The 20,858-nt window shown below is 39.2% G+C and overlaps 1 protein-coding gene across 4 annotated transcripts in view; it reads right to left on the minus strand.

Annotated features, from left to right (window-relative positions):
- csmd1 (CUB and Sushi multiple domains 1) overlaps positions 1-20,858 on the minus strand; it is a 1,478,446-nt gene that overhangs the window by 219,688 nt on the left and 1,237,900 nt on the right. For all 4 annotated transcript variants that reach the window (XM_062969106.1, XM_062969107.1, XM_062969108.1 and 1 more), the window contains 3 exons: positions 15,028-15,219; positions 9,901-10,039; positions 6,191-6,378 (listed from right to left, as the gene is read on the minus strand). In XM_062969106.1, the coding sequence (XP_062825176.1) occupies positions 6,191-6,378; positions 9,901-10,039; positions 15,028-15,219 (519 nt within the window). The remainder of the gene's footprint in view (positions 1-6,190; positions 6,379-9,900; positions 10,040-15,027; positions 15,220-20,858) is intronic.

A 20,858-nucleotide genomic window follows, 5' to 3' on the forward strand; every position in this document is an offset into this window, starting at 1 on the left:
CCGGGACCACCTGCACTGGTTTCTGCCAGAGTCTTTGAAGTTCAATCTTGAGGTCCTGATAGCGGCTGAGTTTTTCCTATTGTTTTTTGTCAATGCGACTGTCACCTGGGATGGCAACATCAATGATCCAAACCATTTTCTTTTCCACAACTGTGATGTCTGGTGTGTTGTGTTCCAGAACTTTGTCAGTCTGGATTCGGAAGTCCCACAGTATCTTTGCATGTTCATTTTCCAATACTTTGGCAGGTTTGTGATCCCACCAGTTCTTTGCTGCTGGAAGGTGGTACTTGAGGCATAAGTTCCAATGAATCATTTGGGCCACATAGCTGTGCTTCTGTTTGTAGTCTGTCTGTACAATTTTCTTACAGCAGCTGAAGAGATGATCAATGGTTTCGTCGGTTTCCTTGCAGAGTCTGCATTTTGGGTCATCAGTTGATTTTTCGATCTTGGCCTTAATTGCATTTGTTCTGATGGCTTGCTCCTGGGCTGCAAGGATCAGGCCTTCTGTCTCCTTCTTCAGGGTCCCATTTGTGAGCCATATCCAGGTCTTCTCCTTATCAGCTTTTCCTTCAATTTTGTCAAGGAACTTTTCATGCAATGTTTTGTTGTGCCAGCTGTCAGCTCTAGTTTGTAGTTTGGTTTAATTGTACTGGTTTTTTGTCTGCTGTGCTTTGAGGAGTTTTTGATTTTTGACTTCAATCAAAGCAGGTTCTTCACTTTGCTTTACATATTCTGCCAGGGCATGTTCTTCTTCTTTGACTGCTTGTTTTATTTGTAAGAGTCCTCTGCCCCCGATCTTCTAGGCAGATATAGCCAGTCAACATCACTGTGGGGATGCAGTGAATGATGAATGGTCATGAGTTTTCTTGTTTTTCTGTCCAAATTGTCCAGTTCCATCTGTGTCCAGCTTATGATGCCAGCAGTATATCTTATGACAGGTATGGCCCAGGTGTTTATGGCCTTGATGGTGTTGCCTCCATTGAGCTTGCTTTTGAGAATTTTTCTGACCCTTTGTGTGTATTTTTTACTGACCACAGTTTTCACATCTTCATGCTTGATGTTGTCCAGCTGTAATATGCCCAGATATTTATAGGCCTCTGGCTGGTGACACTTTATTGTTTGGCCATTAGGCATATTTATGCCCTCACTTTCAATGATTTTTCCTTTCTTCAATGCCACTGTCAAACATTTGTGCAAGCCAAACTCCATGCTGATATCAGTGCTAAAAATTCGGACAGTGTTAGTCAGAGACTGGATTTCAGTTTCGGTTTTCCCATACAGCTTCAGGTCATCCATGTACATCAGATGCAAAATTTTGTGAGATTTCTTAGATGTTTGATAGCCGAGATTTGTTTTTAGTAAGATTGTTGACAGAGGGATAGTGGCAATAATGAAAAGCAGAGGGGACAATGAGTCTTCCTGGAAAATTCCTCTCCTGATTTTGACAAGTCCATAGCTTTCATTTCCAACAAACAGTTCAGTTTTCCGGTGCTCCATCATGTTTTCAATAAAGGTGCCAACATTTTTACTAATCCCGATGGTGTCCAGGCACTTGATGATCCAGCTGTGTGGAAGTGAGTCAAAGGCCTTTTTGTAGTCAATCCACGTCATGTGAAGATTAGCTTTTCGGCTTTTACAGTTCTCCAGAATCATTTAGTCAATTAATAACTGGTCTTTTGTGCCCCTGCTTTTCCGTTTGTTGCCTTTCTGTTCATCTGGCAATATGTTTTTTTCTTCAAGATAGTCTTGAATTCTGTCAGCTATGATGCCAGTCAGTAGTTTAAAGATAGTGGGCAGACATGTTATTGGCCTGTAGTTTCCTGGTGCTGCTCCTTTTGCTGGATCCTTTTGTATCAGGTAAGTGCTTCCAGTTGTTAGCCATTCACTGATACTTCCTTTCTGCAGCATCTCATTGAATTGTTGGGCCATTTTTTCATGTAAACTAATCAGATGTTTGAGCCAAAATCCATGAAGTTGATCACTACAAAGTGATGTCCAGTTCTTGACTTTTTGCACTCGTTTGCTGATCATTTCAGTTGTTATTTCCATGTGTTCCATTTTGTTCTGTGAGAATTTTCCTTCAAACTACTTTATCCACCCATCGTTTTTGTTGTAGTTCTTATTATTTTCCCAAAGCTCTTTCCAGAACTTCGTTGTTGCAGTTTTCTCTGGCTTTATGGTTACTATGTCTGTTGTTTGGTTCAGACTCTGGTAGAACCGTCTTTGGTCTGATTGAAACAGTTGATTTTGTCTGTACTGGATGATTCTGGCTTCATATCTTTCAATTTTTCTGGCTGTTGCTGTAATTTGTTCTTTCACAATTTCCAAAGCTTCTTCAATTTTTTTGGTGTTCAGCCAGTACTTTTGGATCAGTTATTGCTTGATTTTGCCATTCTTCAGTTTCTTCTCTTTCATATTTTTCAGGTTACTTGCATCTGATCTAAGTTGCTTGATTTTCAACTCTAGCCTGACCTTCCACTTTGGTTTTCCAGTCGATTTTCTTTGGGGTTGCCTTCATTATAGGAGCCCAAGCTCTTCTGTTACTATCACTGCTGCACTGTAGGAAAATTGGTTTGTTTGTTCAATTGATGTTATTTGGACAGTGGAGAGTACTATATTCACATCTTTCATGAGAGGCGCCAGGTGTCTCTCATGATATTATTATTATTATTATTATTATTATTATTATTATTCACTTTTCTCCCATGGGTGGGATTCAAAGCAGCATACAATTGTTGAACAACAAAACTACATAACATAAAAATGCAACAAAAATCATATAACCAAAGTTAAACAGAAAATACACACTACATAAATCAAGTTTGATAAATTAATAAATTAAAAACATTATACCATTATACCATTAAAACCAGTAAAAATATTCCCTGACCTTCAAGTCATTAAGACTCTCCACCAAAAAGTTGTTTTAAATAAAGGATTCTGACAGAAGTTTTATGAACATATTTGTGCAGGTCTGTGATATTTCATCAGAATTGCACAATGCAATTGTTCAAGGATATTTGGCTACAAATGATGATGATGATGATGATGATGATGATGATGAGAACAATGATATTTGGATATGCAGATTGAGCATCCCTTATCTAGGATGCTTGGGACCAGAAGTGTATTGAATTTCAGATTCTTTCAAATTATAGAATTCTTATGTTTACATATAGGTGCATAATGAGATATCTTAGAGAGGGGATCCAAATGCAAACACAGAATAATAATAATAATAATAATAATGATACTTTATTTATACCCCGCCACCATCTCCCTGTGGGGACTCGGGGCGGTTTACATGGGGCAGAGGCCCAAACAACAGAGGACAAACAACATAGGCAACATAATACAAATCACACTATAAAAAGATAAAACAGTAATACAATATATCAATTAAAACAAAAATACAGGATAAAAATTGCATTTAAAACACATAAATGGTAAAATCGTAATAAATACGGGATAGATTATTAAAAACCCTCTGGGGCTGATTAATTAATGACTGTATCTCCAAAGGCCTGCCGAAACATCCAAGTCTTCAGTTGTTTCCTGAAGAAAGGTAGAGAGGGAGCCAACCTAATCTCCCTGGGGAGGGAGTTCCAGAGTTGGGGGGCCATGGCCGAGAAGGCCCTCTCTCTCGTCCCCACCAAACGCAGTTGTGAGGAGGGTGGAAGTGAGAGAAGGGCCTCCCTGGAAGATCTCCGCAATCGGGTGGGTTCATAGGGGACGACGCGGTCACGAAGTTAGGCAGGTCCCAAACCGTTTAGAGCTTTATAGGTAATAACCTGCACCTTAAATTGGGCCCGGAAAATAATCGGCAGCCAGTGGAGCTGCTTGAACAGAGGGGTTGAGCGCTCCCTATAAGCAGCTCCAGTTAGTAACCTGGCTGCCAACCGTTGTACCAACTGCAATTCCCAGACCATCTTCAAGGGCAGCCCCACGTAGAGTGTGTTACAGTAATCCATCCTTGAGGTAACCAGAGCGTGGACCACCATGGCCAAGTCAGACTTCTCGAGGTATGGTCACAGTTGGTGTACTAGCTTTAGCTGTGCAAAGGCCCTCCTGGCCACCACCGACACCTGAGCATCAAGTGACAGTGATGAGTCCAGGAGGACCCCCAAGCTGCGGGCCTGTGCCTTCAGGGGGAGTGCGACCCCGTCAAGCACAGGTAGCCACCCTATGCCCCGATCGGCCTTACGACTGACCTGGAGGACCTCTGTCTTGTCAGGATTGAGCTTCAGCTTGTTGGCCCTCATCCAACCCATTACAGTGGCCAGGCACTAGTCTAGGATCCGAGGGGCTTCCTTGGAAGTAAGTGAAATGGAGTAGTGGAGTTGAGTGTCATCTGCGTAGAGATGCCACCGAACTCCAAAACCCCGGATGACCTCACCCAGCGGTTTCATGTAGATGTTAAAAAGCATGGGGAAAGAATAGAACCTTGCGGGACCCCACAGGTCAAAGGCCAGGGTCCCCCAGCTTCACCATCTGGGATCGGCCCTCCAGGAAGGAGTGCAGCCACTGTAGTACAGTGCCCCCAAGGCCCATTCCTGAAAGCCGTCCCAGAAGGATACCATGATCGATGGTATCAAAAGCCGCTGAGATGTCCAGAAGAACCAACAGGGACTCACTCCCCCTGTCGAGCTCTCTGCGGAGGTCATCCACCAAGGCGACCAAAGCCGTCTCGGCACCATGACCAGGCCTGAAGCCAGACTGGAATGGGTCAAGATAATCGGTGTCATCCAAGAATCCCTGGAGTTGAGAGGCCACCACTCGCTCCAGAACCTTGCCTAAAAATGGTCGGTAGTTAGATAAAATCGAGGAATCAAGGGATGCCTTTTTTAGAATCGGTCTAATAGATGCCTGTTTCAGGCTAGATGGAAATTGCCCTTGTTCCAATGAGGCATTTATAATCCTCAAAAACCAATCGACCAACCCCCCCCCCCCCTGACAAGCTTTATAAGTCAAGTAGGACAAGGGTCTAGAGCGCACGTGGTTGGTCTCATCGCTCCAAGGATCTTGTCCACGTCATCAGGCCAAACAAGCTGAAATGAATCCATCAAAGTTGACTCAACAGATGCACTAGGCACCTCAATTGGAGCTGTAACAAAATTGGTGTCCAAGTCGAAGCGCAATCGAGTGACTTTATCTGCAAAATGATGCGCGAACTCGCTGCATCGAGCGACCGAGTTGTCAAGGGGCTCCTCCCCCTCATGAGGATGAAGGAGCTCCCGGACAACCCGGAACAACTCTGCTGGTCTATTTGTTGCAGATGTGATGCAGGCAGTTGAGAAAGTTTTTCTGGCTGCCTGCAACACCACGGAGTAGGCCTTAATGGAGGCTCTATCCCGTGTTCAGTCGGTGACGCTCTGAGTCTTCCGCCACTTGCACTCTAGTCCCCACCTCGCCCACTTCATCAAAGCCAGCTCCTCAGTGAACTAAGGAGCCGACTTGGTTCTGCGGAACGGGAGGGGGCGTTCAGGGGTGATCAAGTCAAGAGCCCTTGCCATCTCGGTGTTATAGAGATCGACCAGGGTCTCGACAGGATCGTCAGCCAACATGACAGGAAGTTCACCAAGAGACATCAGGAATCCATCTGGATCCATAAGTCTCCTGGGGCTGACCATCTTAATTGGTCCGCCACCCCTATGGAGGTTTTGGGGTTGTATATGAATTCACATTATTCATATACAACTTATATACATAGCATGGAGGTATTTTTTTTTACAATAGTTCAAATAGTTTTGTGCATGAAAGAGAATTTGTACATTGACATATCAGAAAGCAAAGGAGTCACTACCTCAGTTATCCATGTGGACAATATTGGATTTTGGAGTATTTCGAAATTCTGGATAAGGATGGTCAAATTGTACCAAGAGATTTAACTACAGATGATGAAGAAGATGCTGATGAAGAAAAAAAGATAATATTTGGATATAATGACGTTTGTTCTTCTTGTGGTGGCGATCCTGGAGATCTTGTGACAGGGAGGTGGCATGTGTAAGGAAGTGGCACCAAATATGCTCCAAAACCAGAGAGGTTTCTGACACAAAGGAAACTATCTGTATATATTTCCCTCTAACTTTGTTACCAAAAGTACTCTGTGATTATATGTCAACTAGAAGCAAACAAGAAAAGATGGCTATGTTTACACTTTATGTGATAATACATATTGTATTAAATTTACCTTTATATTCAATGGCAAATCCTGACATGCCAACGGAAGCATCACTACGAAATGCCAGAAACAGGCTATTGCCACTACTCTCTATTCTTTCAGGTGCCTGGGAGCCTTGAAAACTGCCAATTAGAGGACTGTTGGAATCTTCTCCTTCATAAATATGCAAAAAATCATAACTGGGTTCCATGTTGAAACTGAAAAAGAAGACCAAGAAAATAAAATGTCTCTGTTTGGGTGGAAAAAGTTTATAACATCAGTGTTCTATCACTATTTCTCTTTCTAATATTTATGAATTGTTCTAAAGGATTCTTTTATCCTACAACCTGAAACACTGACATATTGTACAATTTAGCTTATTATTCTGGAGTTTATTTCCAAATGCCATACTGTGATATATTTTGTTTGTTTGTTTTCTGCTTTCCTACCATTTTCGTTATATGTATTAGGTAATGATTTGAAAAACAGTCAAACTTCCAATGTCCTTAGTTATTTTTGGATATGCAAGTAAAGAAGAGCAAATCAATTCCAGGTATCCTAATACATTAGTGCATGTGCTAAATAAAATTGCATTTATTTCAGAATGACTACAGAAAGGTTGTTTCTGCCATATATTTTCTGTAAAGAGGTAATGGATGTGTTCCCAAGTCAGGAAGGAGATTACATCCGTCAAGCAAAAGATCTGGGGCATCCAAAGGAAATCTCATAGTGAATTTCATGTTTACTTGATCTATATAGAATCCTTTAAAGGTTTAACTATAGCTACTATATATTACTTTGGATAAGCATTTTTAACAGTGGTTGTGTTTTTGCTACACAGTTGTGGTAGGGTTGTTGTATGTTTTCCGGGCTGTATAACCATGTTCTAGAAGTATTCTCTCCTGACGTTTCGCCCACATCTATGGCAGGCAACCTCTGAGGATGCCTGCCATAGATGTGGGTGAAACGTCAGAAGAGAATACTTCTAGAACATGGCCATATAGCCCAGAAAACATACAACAACCCTGTGATCCCGGCCATGAAAGCCTTCTACAACACACAGTTGTATTATTTTACTACCACTTTGTCATAGCTTCATCCTTCAGAATCTGAGATTTCGTTTTGGTAAGATTATCTGTTTGGGGCTGGATCTACACTGCCAAATAATGAAGTTTGAACTGCATTATATGGTCAGTGTTGATCTATATATTTCAGTTCAATGGAATTCAAACTGGATTATATGGGTCTATACTGACCATATAAATGCAGTTAAGTATTATTTGGCAGTGTATATCCAGCCAGAGTGTCTGAGTGCATGCCCTCAAGTTTTAGGAAGATAATTGTATGTACTGCATCAAATTACAAATTCCACGGTTACATAGGAAAGAGAAGGAGGCCTCAATTCAACATCTCCTTATTGCAGTGTAAATACCTACATGCGGATATATGCCACAGCACCTCTACACAATCCCCATGCCAAACAGCAACATTATGCAACACACGTCAATGACTAGGAACCATTGCACAATGCCCGATACATATTGTACAACCACAATAGAAACCATAAATGTGTAACCACAATGGAAAACTATAGGATGCAAATCACAACATGTAAATATAATGCAAAGTATAAGATGAGGAAACATAATACAAAATGCAAAGACACAGATGTACATTGTTCATGCAACTCAGTTTCTATTGTTATCAGCAGAATATGGTGATGCAGTGTTGCAGTGATGACTTGTGGGTCCTGCATGCATAGTGTGACTTATACATGCAGATGTCTCTCTAATCAAATTCTGGCCATAATGTTTAAAGTGATATTAAATTGGTTACAAGTATATAGCAGATGCATTGTATATTATAATAAAAAGAAACTAGCATTCATGTCCAACTGTCCTCAATGCAACTGGTTGATCACTATATGAACAGCATATTGAACTAGATATATTCTATCTCTGATCCGGAAGGGCTACTCTTATTCTAATATGTTTTTAGATAAGGGACATACATTATTTTATTTTTATTTTATTTTATTTTTTTAAAAAATATATAGATCCAACACCACTGTTTATCAGAATACAAGGAAGAAAACAGCACAGGAATATATTGCAAAATAGAATCAATAGAAATCATAAGACAAAGTACTTTTTCTAAGTGTAGGAGACTATCTGGCTCCGAACCAATTTGTTGATCAGAAGTTGCACAATAAAAGAGGAAAGCCTCAAAACTAATACTTATGATAACTGGTCCTTATTTGTGAAACAAATATAACAGTATTTAGAGAAGTAGGGAGTAAACATCCAGATTTTATGTCTATAAAAAAATTACAGGGATTTGTAAAGCAAGTGAAGAACATTTCTTGTACTTTAATCACATCAGAATGTTTGTATGTATATGTGTATTTTTAGTATTTATTGAATAAATATCTTTTGAATAGTCATCTGCTTTTCTTGGTTTATATCCCCTGGCATGGTCTCTTGACTTAATTTGCAGGGTTCATCTATCTGTGAATATAGCCCAATGACCTTCTTTGCGAAGTCATGTACAAAATCACATTACCACATCTTGAATGTACATTGATTTGTTTTCTTCCCTTTTATCATGTCCTTTTAGTGTACTTTCTCTAAAGGAGAATTAAAACCATGGAGAACAAGATATTTCTTTGCTGTAAATGGATGAAGGGTTAGGAAAAAAGGGTTAGGAAAAAAAGCTTCATTAGTGCACCAAAACAGTCAACGGACTGTAATACTTACTCCACCAGGAAAGATGCATGCTGTTTCAATGTTTAAAAAATGTATCAGTAAAAGGACACAGTAAGGATTTACAAAACTAGGAAGGTCATCTTTACAGCAGGCAGAATTTTTTTCTCCTTCTTTGCCAACAGTAGAAAATGGGATGATCTAGTAAAATTGACTGTTACTCATTTTAGGAAATACAAAATAAAGTACTATTTGAGGAAAATATATAATTATCTTCTTCAATATGTGACTATGAAAAACTCAGGTGTCTTTCGAAAAGTGAGACAATATAATGGAGGACTCATTTATTAGTATCTATCACTTGAATCAAACAGAGACAAGCTATTTTGGTTTGCAGAAAGATGTTACATCTCAATAGTGGATGAGTTCAGGGGTTAAGAGAGGGGTAATGGCAGAGGCCCCATCTACACTGCCATATAATGCAAATGCAGAATGCAGATTAACTGCATTGAACTAAATTATATGGCAGTGCAGAGTCATATAATCCAGTTCAATGCCATTCAAATCTGCATTATATGATTCTATACTGTCAATATAATGCAGTTCAAACTGCATTATATGACAGTGTAAATGGGGTCAGTGGACAGGATAGTGCATCTTACCTCGCTCCCTTTTATGTTCTTCTAATAATCCTTATGCTCTGATACTAAATATTAAAAAGTTAGTGCACATCTTTAATATAACAGTCTGCAAGGTACAATGTAGCTGTGAAATATACAACACAGTTTTCTGTAAAGCTTTTAAAAGGTTCAGATATCTTGGAATCAAGAATCAATAGATCCTTTAAAAAGTTCTCACTTGCGCGAATGTGATCATGGAGCACTAATAGACAATGTGTTAAATCAGAGTTTAGGCAGCAACCAGAAAAAAAAATAGAAATGCTATGAAGTGATAAATGATATGAACTTTGAACATGACTTAAAACAAAGAAAAAAGCACACGTGTTGTTGAAGAAAGGCTTGATTGTAGAAACAGTACCTTTTGAATATCAAGGCAATGACAAAATCAGGGCTAACTTTAATTCTCCAATCACATTCTTTCCCAGGAGGATACGGCTGTGGGTAGTTTGGTGACAAAATGACACCTGCTGGGCCTGTAAGATTTCCACCACATGCAGCTGTCACAAAATGCAAAGGAGGGAAGAGAAAAATGATCACAATGAGCTTGACAATCACCAAATTAATTCCAATTAGTCTACTTATTCCTTTCTGGCATTCTTATTTTCATCTAATTCTCAGTGAATTCCAAGAAGAATGAAAGGCAGACATATAAAGGCATTTTACTGCCTCAATACACCAGAGCATGGATCCACTTTAAATCCAGTTTCTGCCTCCTGCAGAATTTTGGGGTTTGTAGTTTGGTGAGGCACAGAACCTGTCTGGCTGAGCTGTTTAAAGGCCCCTTTCTAAAGTAGATTTAAAGTGGATCCAAGCTCTAGTTTGATGAGGTCCTTAGATATGAATACCCATTTTCTAACACAAATATTTTCCCTCCTTAAATGTGTACATCTGACATCTAAATCTTCAAAATAAATTCTACTACTACAATGTGTTTCTTCTGGAATAATAGAATAATAGAATTATAGAGTTAGAAGAGACCACATGGATTATCCAGTCCAACCCTCTGTGATATAGAAAAAGCATGATGATCCAGCCTCTGTTTAAAATTAGACATTTTATCTATGTGTATATTATTTTTCATCACTGGACTTTTGGACACAAACTAAACAGTCTTTAATCCTGCCTGACACCTCCAATTCTCTAAATGTCTAATAAAGAGAAAGAACCATCCATAAAGAGTATCATCCCCAGGAATACAAAAGGAAAATGGCTGGTGGGGCTCATTTCAGGCAGAGTGTGAAAAACAGATTTCAAAAGCTGTGCAGAAGTGTAGTAAGTGTAGGTCATCCCAAACACTCCCACCAAGTCCCCATCTATACTGCAGATTGGATTGGATTGTATAGCAGTGTATACTCAAACAATCCAGTTCAATTTGTATTATACGAGTCCACTCTGACATTATGCAATTCAAACTGCATTATATGGCAGTGTAGATGGGGCCTAATTGTTTAAAACTGCTTGTGGATATAGTCTTTCAAGCTGCAGGTGTCAATGGAGACAGTGACACCAAAAAGTAAAAAATTCACACTGTTGTATTATATATAGGGCTAGTGAATATACCATAATAATGTGTATATTTCCTAGCAAAACGCATAACAAAGCAGTCAAAATGAAGAATTCTTTCCCATCTTCTTCCACCTGCCATTGGATTGTGAAATCCTAGTATTATCTAACCTAAGCATTCTGGCACTAACAGACACAATTACACAACAGGAATAGTACAATTGTTTCCCCGAAATTATGCACTAAAATTAAGGGTTTTCTTAACACTGATACTGAATGCCTATAATTCTCATTGAAACAACAGTAGCATCATTGAAACCTGGTGGGATGAGTTCTATAATTGGATTGAAGTAATGGAGGGGTATAATTTATTTCAGAGAAATAGATCACCTAGGAGAGAGGGTGGGTTAGCATTATATGTTAAGGATGTTTAGACCTGTGAAGAGATGCAGGACTTCAATCCTGACAATTAGCTTGCGAGCATCTAAATAAGAATTAAGGAAGCGAGAACTGAAAAAGATGTAGTTGTGGGAGTCTACCACAGACCTCCAAGCCAGACTGAAGAACTAGATGAAGCCTTCCCTGAACAAATGAGCAAACATGCAGAAAGAAGAGATATAGTAATAGGATATTTCAACTATTCTGATATTGGTTGGAAAACAAGCTCTGCCAAGATTACAAAGTTCAAAAAATTCCTCACCTGCTTTGCAGATGATTTTATTATTCAGAATGCAGAAGAAGAACAAAGGGATCAGCTATTTTGGATCTGTTCTAAAGAAACCAGAATGGATGTCCAAAGAACTTTCAACTGAACTAAGGTTTAAAAGAGACATATACAAGAAATGGAAAAGGGGGTATATCACCAAAGAGGAATTCAAACAAATAACCAATTCATGTAGCAAAAAGGTCCAAAATACTAAAGCACAAATGAGCTTAAACTTACCAGAGCAATTAAAATCAATAAAAAGGGGTACTTTAGTTATGTCAGTAGAAAAAGGCTCAGTCTTCTTACAAAAGGAAATCAGTTTTCAACCTGAGTAATATGGAGTGGATGAAGTAACAGGGAAATGCAATACAAAATAAATAAAGAACTGGCCTAGGAATACCTAGCTACTCTAAATGAATTCAAGTCTCCAGGGCCAGATGAACTACAGCCAAGAATATTAAATAAACAAGCAGAAGACATTTCAGAACCACTGGCTATAATCTTTGAAAATTCTTGGAGAACAGGAGAAGTCACAGCAGACTGGAGGAAGGCAAATGTTATCTCTATCTTCAAGGAGGGAAAAAAGGAGGACCCAAACATTTTGTCAAGTTAGCCTGATACCAGAAAAGATTCCAGAAATACCAGGAAAGATTCTGGAGCAAATCATTAAGGAGGTAGCATGTAATTACTTAGAAAAGAATGTCGTGATTACTCAAAGTCAACATGGATTTCTCAAAAACAAGTCATGTCAAAGTAATCTTATTTCCTTTTTTGATAGGGTTACAAGCTTGGTAGATGGAGGGAATGCTATGGATGTAGCATATCTTGATTTCAGTAAGACCTTTGACAAGGATCTCCATGATCTTCTTGTAAACAAACTAGTAAAATGTGAGCTAGACAGTACTACTTTTCGATGGATTTATAATTGGTTAAGCAACTGAACCCAAAGGGTGCTCACTAATGGTGACACAGGGTTCTGTCCTGGGCCCGGTGCTGTTCAACATTTTTATTAATGACTCAGGTAAAGGATTAAAGGGCATTCATATCAAGTTTGAAGATGACACCAAATTAGTAAAAAAAAAAAAAAAAGAAAGAAAAAGGTAAAGGTTACCCCTGATGTTAAGTCCAGTCATGTCTGACTCTGGGGGTTGGTGCTCATCTCCATTTCTAAGCCGAAGAGCCGGCGTTGTCCATAGACACCTCCAAGGTCATGTGGCCAGCATGACTGCATGGAGTGCCGTTACCTTCCCGCCGGAGCGGTACCTATTGATCTACTCACATTGGCATGTTTTCAAACTGCTAGGTTGGCATAAGCTGGAGCTAACTGCGGGCGCCCAATCCGCTCCCAGGATTTGAACCTGGGACCTTTCGGTCTGCAAGTTCAGCAGCTCAGTGCTTTAACACACTTTGCCACTGGGGCTCAACCAAATTAGTAGGGATAGCCTAATACTTCAGGAGATAGGACCAGGATTCAAAATGGCCCATGGGCTGAGCCGTAGTTTGGGGACTTCTGGTCTAAACTTTAGGACAGGGGCCAGGTAAATAGCATTGGATGGCCACATCTGGCCCACAGGCCGGGCAGTAGTTTGGGGACTCCTGGTCTAAGGTTTAGGACAGGGGCCAGGTAAATGGCATTGGAAGGCTGCATCTGGCCCATGGGCCGGGCCATAGTTTGGGGACTCCTGGACTAAAGTTTAGGACAGGGGCCAGGTAAATGGCATTAGAGGGCCGCATCGGGCCCACAGGCCGGGCCGTAGTTTGGGGACTCCTGGTCTAAAGTTTAGGACAGGGGCCAGGTAAATGGCATTGGAGGGCCGCATCGGGCCCACAGGCCGGGCCGTCATTTGGGGACTCCTGGTCTAAAGTTTAGGACAGGGGCCAGGTAAATGGCATTGGAGGGCCACATCGGGCCCACACGCCTTAGTTTGGGGACTCCTGGTCTAAGGTTTAGGACAGGGGCTAGGTAAATGGCATTGGAGGGCCGCATCTGGCCAACGGGCCTTAGTTTCGGGACTCCTGGTGTAGTGGTTTGAGAGTTGTCCTATGATTGTGGCTTCATTCCCCACTCAGCCATGGAAACCCACTGGGTGATCTTGGGCAAGTCACACACTCTCAGCCCCAGAAAACCCAAACACTTTCAAACCAGGAACAGATTTCCTTATTCAGAGGCTGATGGCCATCTGTCAGAAGTGATTTGATGGTATGCTATGATTTCTGTTCCTGGTTGATAAATGTCATTTCCTAATTGGTTCTGTCATAAAAACAGCAAGGGACATCGTCCTATAAAAAATAGAACATTATGGTTTGTTGAGTCTCTCTCCACCAATTTAACAAAGTTTCAGCCAAAAAAACAAAGTTTCTCAAGTAGAACAATGACTTTCAAAGTAAGGACAAACTAATGAAACAGGAAATAAGACTTTCAAACCAGAAACAGATTTCTGCAATTATTAAAAAATGGTTTATAATAAAAGCTATGAAAACTCACCAAAAATCAGAGGATAAGGAAAATGGTCAGAAATTTGGTGAGCTAACAGTGGTAAATGTGTTCTACCACTGTAGCAAATTTCTTTAGCATAGCTCAAAAATGAGGGAGAGAGAGGCCCCTCAATTTTCCCCATTGACGATAATGTTTAATGTGAGTTTTCCCATTTCATTTTGCTGATGGTATTTATGCATCCCAACATATAAGATTCCAAATAAATTTCTGCACACTTGGAGCACTTATCAGTCCACAAAACTATAAATACTCTAATTTGGGGCTGATTAGACATGAATATTGTTAACCAAGTGCATATGCCACCCGTGGCCTTGACATTTTATTAATGTAATAGGATAGGACTAGTCCCACCAAGAGAAGTCCCATTGAAATCAGTGAGACTGCATTTTGACTTATCAGTGGTAGTCGTTTCTATCTGGGGCTAACCCTTTAATGTAGCCTCAATTTTATGCTCCCATGTTATGAAAAACTCTAGGGCAGTAGTACATGGCTTATGTCTTCCTGATGTTTGGTCTTTACATTCCAGTAATTCCTGGTCATTGGACAAGCTGACTCCCAAATACCTGGAGGGCCACAGGCTGTGAACCGTTGCTGTATGGACCATTCAGGGTTTCCAAGCAGATTTGTGTTTAGGGACTCAAACAAGAAATCCACACTATTTTAGGAAGGCCAGTGTTTGTCATGTGAAGGCTATCATTCTCCATGATTAATATTAATCTGACAATCCAGTATATCTTTAACTTAAAACCAGCAGTGTGCCCAATTTTCCATCTCAATACCTATACATGTGGGTGCATCAGGCTGCCAAAAGAATCGATTATTCAGCTGAACGCAAGTAATTTTATCCTGCCCTTGGAGCTGATACCCTGGGTCGCACTGGAAGGTGATGGTGTCTCCAGGCTCTCTGCTGTCTCCATATCGGCTGCCGTTCTGTGGTGTTCCAGGGTCATTGCAAGTTGATGCAACAGATGCTGAAAATAATTAATGGGTGCAAAAAAGTTAGATGTGAGTGTTCTGAATGTAGCACTTTACACAATTTGTAAAATAAGCATTTTATTTGGTATATTATTGTGCATTGGTATGAAAGTACTCTACATACTCATGTATAAGTCTGGAAATTTTAGTCAAAAGATCAACCTAAAAATTGGGATTGATCTACAGGTAAATGTGAGTACTCTATATTACCCCTTTGATAAAAAAGGGTAAAAAAAGTATCCCCTTCTCAGTGTAGAGTGGCAAATGACAAGAGCTTAGTCTGTCCTAGGAGATCTTAAAAGAAGCCCCTCTATTCTCTGTATTGTGGTTCCCGTTCTGGCATTTTTGAAGGCCTGGGTTGGAAAATGATGGAGGCAGTGGCCAGGAGCAGCTTGACCCCTGAGGTGGCATTGGGGCTTTTTTCTCTCCATTGGATTATCCTTGTCTTATCCAAGGATCAATTCAAAATGCATAATTTTGGCCTTAAAACCTGTCCTTGACTCATACTGGAGGTCTACTTATCCTGGGATAAAGGGGAAGTGTGGAAGGGCCCTTAGAACACCTGGCTTTGAGTGAAAAGGGGTTGAAGGATGAATGTTAGAACTTTCAGTATGCATGTAAAAAGTATTCATAAATTGTTTTTAAATAGTTGAAAAAATATATATCTTGAGTGAGTCTGATGTTCATGAAGGGAATGATGGGCTTGGGCTGGAGTTAAGTGCTGATGAGCAAGGTTCAGATGACAGGCTTGAGCCAGGGGAGGTGTTGAGGGAAGACCTTTCACTGAGTTCTGCAGAGCAACAATCTGGAAGTGATTCAGAGGTTGTTTTGCCAACTGGCAGTGACAGAACAACCTTGAACTGTAGGCAGTTTTATAATAAATATAGGGAAGACTCTCAGAAAGTCAAGCATTTTGCTCATTTACAGCAGAAGAGAGATAGCAATCAACTGCTGGGAAAGGCAAAAAGAATGTGTTTCTCACCGTCTGGGATTTTGGAGAAGGCTTTTATTGATTAATGCAGCTTTCGGTTTTCAGTTGAGGCAACTTTGCTTTACCTTCTGGGTCCTGTTTCCAAGTGCTCTGTGTATCCAGGGAATTTTCTAGTTCAAGCTCGCCTTTGGGATTTTACTGTTTGCTATTTGAATTACTTCGTCCAAGTTTTACCTATAGTTTTGTATTGCTATGTTTCCTAATTTTTTCATGCTTTGCTCCATGGAAGTCCAACAGTTTCATGCTTTGGATTCACGCTGAAACACTAAAGACATTCTTAACTACTGGCTAATTCTGGATTCCACATTTTACTGTTTTTATTGCTTTGCATTTATATATTCTACAATAAACTGCTTGCTGATTTTACCAACTGAGTGTGCTGTTTACAGTCAAAGGGATTTCCTGCCTTGGAGTGTGACAATACTAGATTATATGAGTCTGCACTGTCAGATCGTCTGGGATAAAATTCCTGTTAAATCATACGGATTTGTGCATATGCATGTGCGTTTCTAAGCACAGTTAATGAGAAATAAAGTACACCAAAAGCAGCACCCGTATTTCAAATCATGAATGCCTGAAATGAACTCAGCTGAAACACGAAGGTCTGGCATTCTGTTCAGCAGTGACAAAATCAAACCAAACCAAACCAAATAGCTGGAAGTCTATTAATGGGTTTGAAATATTTTTATGTTAAACAGTGCAGTTCTCTGCAGCCTATATAAAAGTAAAATATAACCCATGGAGTAAAGACAATTCACCTTTTCTTTTTACCAGAAAAATTGGGTGGGTGTAGTAGGGGGAATCCAAAGAGTCTGGAGTGGTTGAGAGCCATAGAAACAGAAACTGAATATGGGAAAGGGAGAGACTTCATCCACTACAGATTAGAAGAATCTCAATAAAATCAAGAATTGAGATTTTCTGTCAGCAAAAACCCGTTGCCATAGCTATATTTCAGAAGAAGGAAATGATGATGTGTATTTAGTGCCTAATGAAATGCTATGAAATTCATGGTGCTGTCATAAGTTGACAGGCAACATGAAGGTATACGCACACACAATGTGTGTGAAAGCAATCTAACAGAAAAATCCCTATAAAATGTCACAGTCTTTTCAAGAAATGGAATTTAAATAAACAGTAGTGATTACATAATTACAGTTTAGATATGTGTGTTACATACACATATACATATATGTACATACATGTAGGAGAAACAGCAGTGGAGACTTGTTTTAAATGAAATATAGCAATCTTTGTATATCTGCTGGGATAAAGATTGAGACTTGTCTGTATAGCTAAACTGGTTTCAAACTAAACCATGTATTTGCAGCTGAGTGTATGGACCAGTGGTTTACTTTCAAATGTTACTCAACATCAACCATCTGAAAAAGGTTGATTTCACAGAAAATGTTTAACTTCTGTGGAATACAAATATGACTAGTGAAAATATACATTATATTTCTAGGCTTCAATTTAAAAAGTTAAACAATTAATATAGCTTGTGTGCAATATCAGAGCTTATGTCTGTCTGCCTTATATGTTTGATTTTAATAAATTAAAACTTGACAGATGCATATTAATGAGGTGCAAATTAGAAGCCTATGTTTGCCTCAAAACTAGTGTGGTTCTAGCTTTTTTTTAAAAAAGAAGTAACCCTATGGATGTTGACTCAGAAGTAACGTTCAAGGCTCTCAAATGCTAGATGGTCAGACTTCCATTATTGTGTTGCATGGATTCCCCTTCTCCCAAGGAAGGCTCATTTCTAAGGCTAAAAAACAAACACCTCTACTCAAATTTTACTTCAGTAGCAAAAAATGCAATCCAAATATCAAAACATACCTACATGGGTTTGACTTGAACTTGTGTAATTTTAAATGGATGTTTTTATAATGGATGTTTTAATAATCTATTTTAATTGTAATTGTTTTAATTGTAATTGTTTTTGGCGTCTAATAACTGTCAGATGTGAGGTCGCCCTGAGTCCCCCTTTGGGGTGAGAAGGACAGGATACAAATGTACGCAATAAATAATAAATAATTTTTCAATAAGCAGACATATAAAATAGTTTTGTACGTAGACACTGGAAGAAGGGAAAAGAATAAGTTATTTTGTAGATTTAATTTTATTTTACTATCTATAAATGTATTTACAGTATCTACAAATGTATTAACTTGAATCTAATACTCAACTTTTTGGCTAAATGGCCTGGCCAAAACTGGGGTACACATTAGATTTGTGTAATACAGTAATCTCAGAACTTAACTAAAGCAAAAGGGGAAGGTGCTTCAGGAGCTGCACCTGGAGCTTTTCCTTGAGGGATGCCATCTCTAATTTAATGGCCATGGCTCAATGCTATGCGATCTTGGGATCTGTAGTTTGGCGAGGCATCCGCATTTTTAAGCAGAGAAGGCTCAAGGCCTTGTCAAACTACAGCCCCCAGAATTCCATAGCATTGAATGAAGGCAATTAAAGTGGATTCATTCTACAGCAGAGATGCAACCAAGGTTTTATTTTCCATTACTGGAAACTTTGGGCTTCTAACCTTGATGTTTCTAAAGAAGGAATCCTAAGCAGACAGCAACAGTAATACAGTGTTCCCTCACTTATCACGGGGGTTAGGTTCCAGGACCACCCGCAATAAGTGAAAATCCGCGAAGTAGAGACACTATATTTATTTTAATATTTATACATTATTTTAGTAGTTATACAGTATTTTAAGTCTTTATCAACCAATCGTGTGTTGATAAATCACCTTCTTCTTCTCCTGTTGCCACTTGGGCTCCTTTTCTCTCCCTTTGGCTTCTCCTTCCTCCCTTCCTTAAGCTGTAAATTGTAATTTTTTTGTGATTTATAATAGTCTTTTAGAGTTTATTGAAAAACTGCGAAACAGCGAATCCACAAAAGGTGAACCGCGAAGTAGTGAGAGAACACTGTACGCACCTTTTTTGGCCAAATTTCAAAGAGTGCATTTTTGCCACTGTGTGTTACATTCAATAGCAAATACTTTTTGGTTTCAGGGTTTTGAAAATGGGAGTGTGCATTAGATTTGATGGTGCATCAGATACCAGTAAATATGGATATTTTTCTATTCCACTATTGTGTTCTATGTAGAAATAACATTTGATTTAACCCATTGAGTTTAGTGGGTTGTCCTCCCCAATTGTTTCCTATAGGAGTGCAACTTTTGAATAGTTTTATCTCTAAATGTGTGAAATGAAAGATTTTTAAATAAATGCATTTGCATTCAAACTTTTGAACAAACATCAATAAAACTTGCAAGGTGGGCTTTATTCCTATATCTTCTCCCCCAGTTTTAATGCAGTATCAAGCTGAGTTTAAAATGTAGTGGCGATACCGCTTAAGCATGCTGCAGGGTGAATCAAGGCCAGGAAAGTGCATTAAGTAAAGTTGGGTGTAAGTCCATGTTAAGTCCCTTAATCTGCATCAGCGAGTGGCAAATGTAAAGAGCTCCGCTGCCAAAAAGCACCCCAAGGGCATGTCTGGGCAGCAGAGACTAACTGATCCTTGGGACAGGTAATTTATTACTTCGATTCCTATCACTTTCCCTTTTTTCATCCTTAGCATTAAAAGTTTCTTTTCTTTTAGTTGTACTTCTTGACCTTATTTTCCTAACTGAAATCCTTTTAAAAAGAGTTCAAAATTCAACAGGTACTTAATTTTTGGGTGGGCTTTGCCAGGCTATGAAAGGTTGCATTTGAAAGCCTCTTACTGAAATCACCTCTGCACCTAGGTCATGCTCTTTTCCAGCTAAAATCACACTTCAAGACTTCTCCTCTCAGGACAACTGGGATTTTGATTAGAAAAGATAATTTGTGTATTCTTTTTCTAGAAGTCATGATCTGGTTTTATACAATGTTAATTAGCTTACATATTGTTGACAGTTCACCAAACAAAATACTTCTGTATGGTCATTGGCTCCAATTTGCCCAATATGCTCTACGGCCAAAATCTGAAGATTCCTTACTGGCTTATATGCTCAGAACATATATGACTGCATGCTTATGCTCTAGGAGCATCCCTGTTGACAATTTACAGTATTACAAAACTTTTAACATATTTTTCAATAATATTTTGAGTTTTTTAAATGACTTACACGTGAGGTTGACATATATGAGTATATATGGTATACATTGGTTACAGAGGCCTATTTAAAGGAAAGCTTTTTATTCTCAAGTGCCACAGTGGAAACACCAACACAGCAGAGATTACAAAAAGGGAAATATTGATATTTGATGTTTTCATTCAAATACAGTAGAGTCTCACTTATCCAACACTTGCTTATCCAACATTCTGGATTATCCAATGCATTTTTGTAGTCAATGTTTTCAATACATCGTGATAGTTTGGTGCTAAATTCGTAAATACAGTAATTACTACAGAGCATTACTGTGTATTGAACTACTTTTTCTGTCAAATTTGTTGTATAACATGATGTTTTGTTGCTTAATTTGTAAAATCATAACCTAATTTGATGTTTAATAGGCTTTTCCTTAATCTCTCCTTATTATCCAACATATTCGCTTATCCAACGTTCTGCCGGCCCGTTTACGTTGGATAAGCGAGACTCTACTGTACATCCCAAGCATACAAAGAAATAATTTTAAAAACATTTCACAATAGCCTGGC

This window comes from Anolis carolinensis, chromosome 1 (assembly GCF_035594765.1).
Source record: "Anolis carolinensis isolate JA03-04 chromosome 1, rAnoCar3.1.pri, whole genome shotgun sequence".
Taxonomy (NCBI): Eukaryota; Metazoa; Chordata; class Lepidosauria; order Squamata; family Dactyloidae; genus Anolis; species Anolis carolinensis.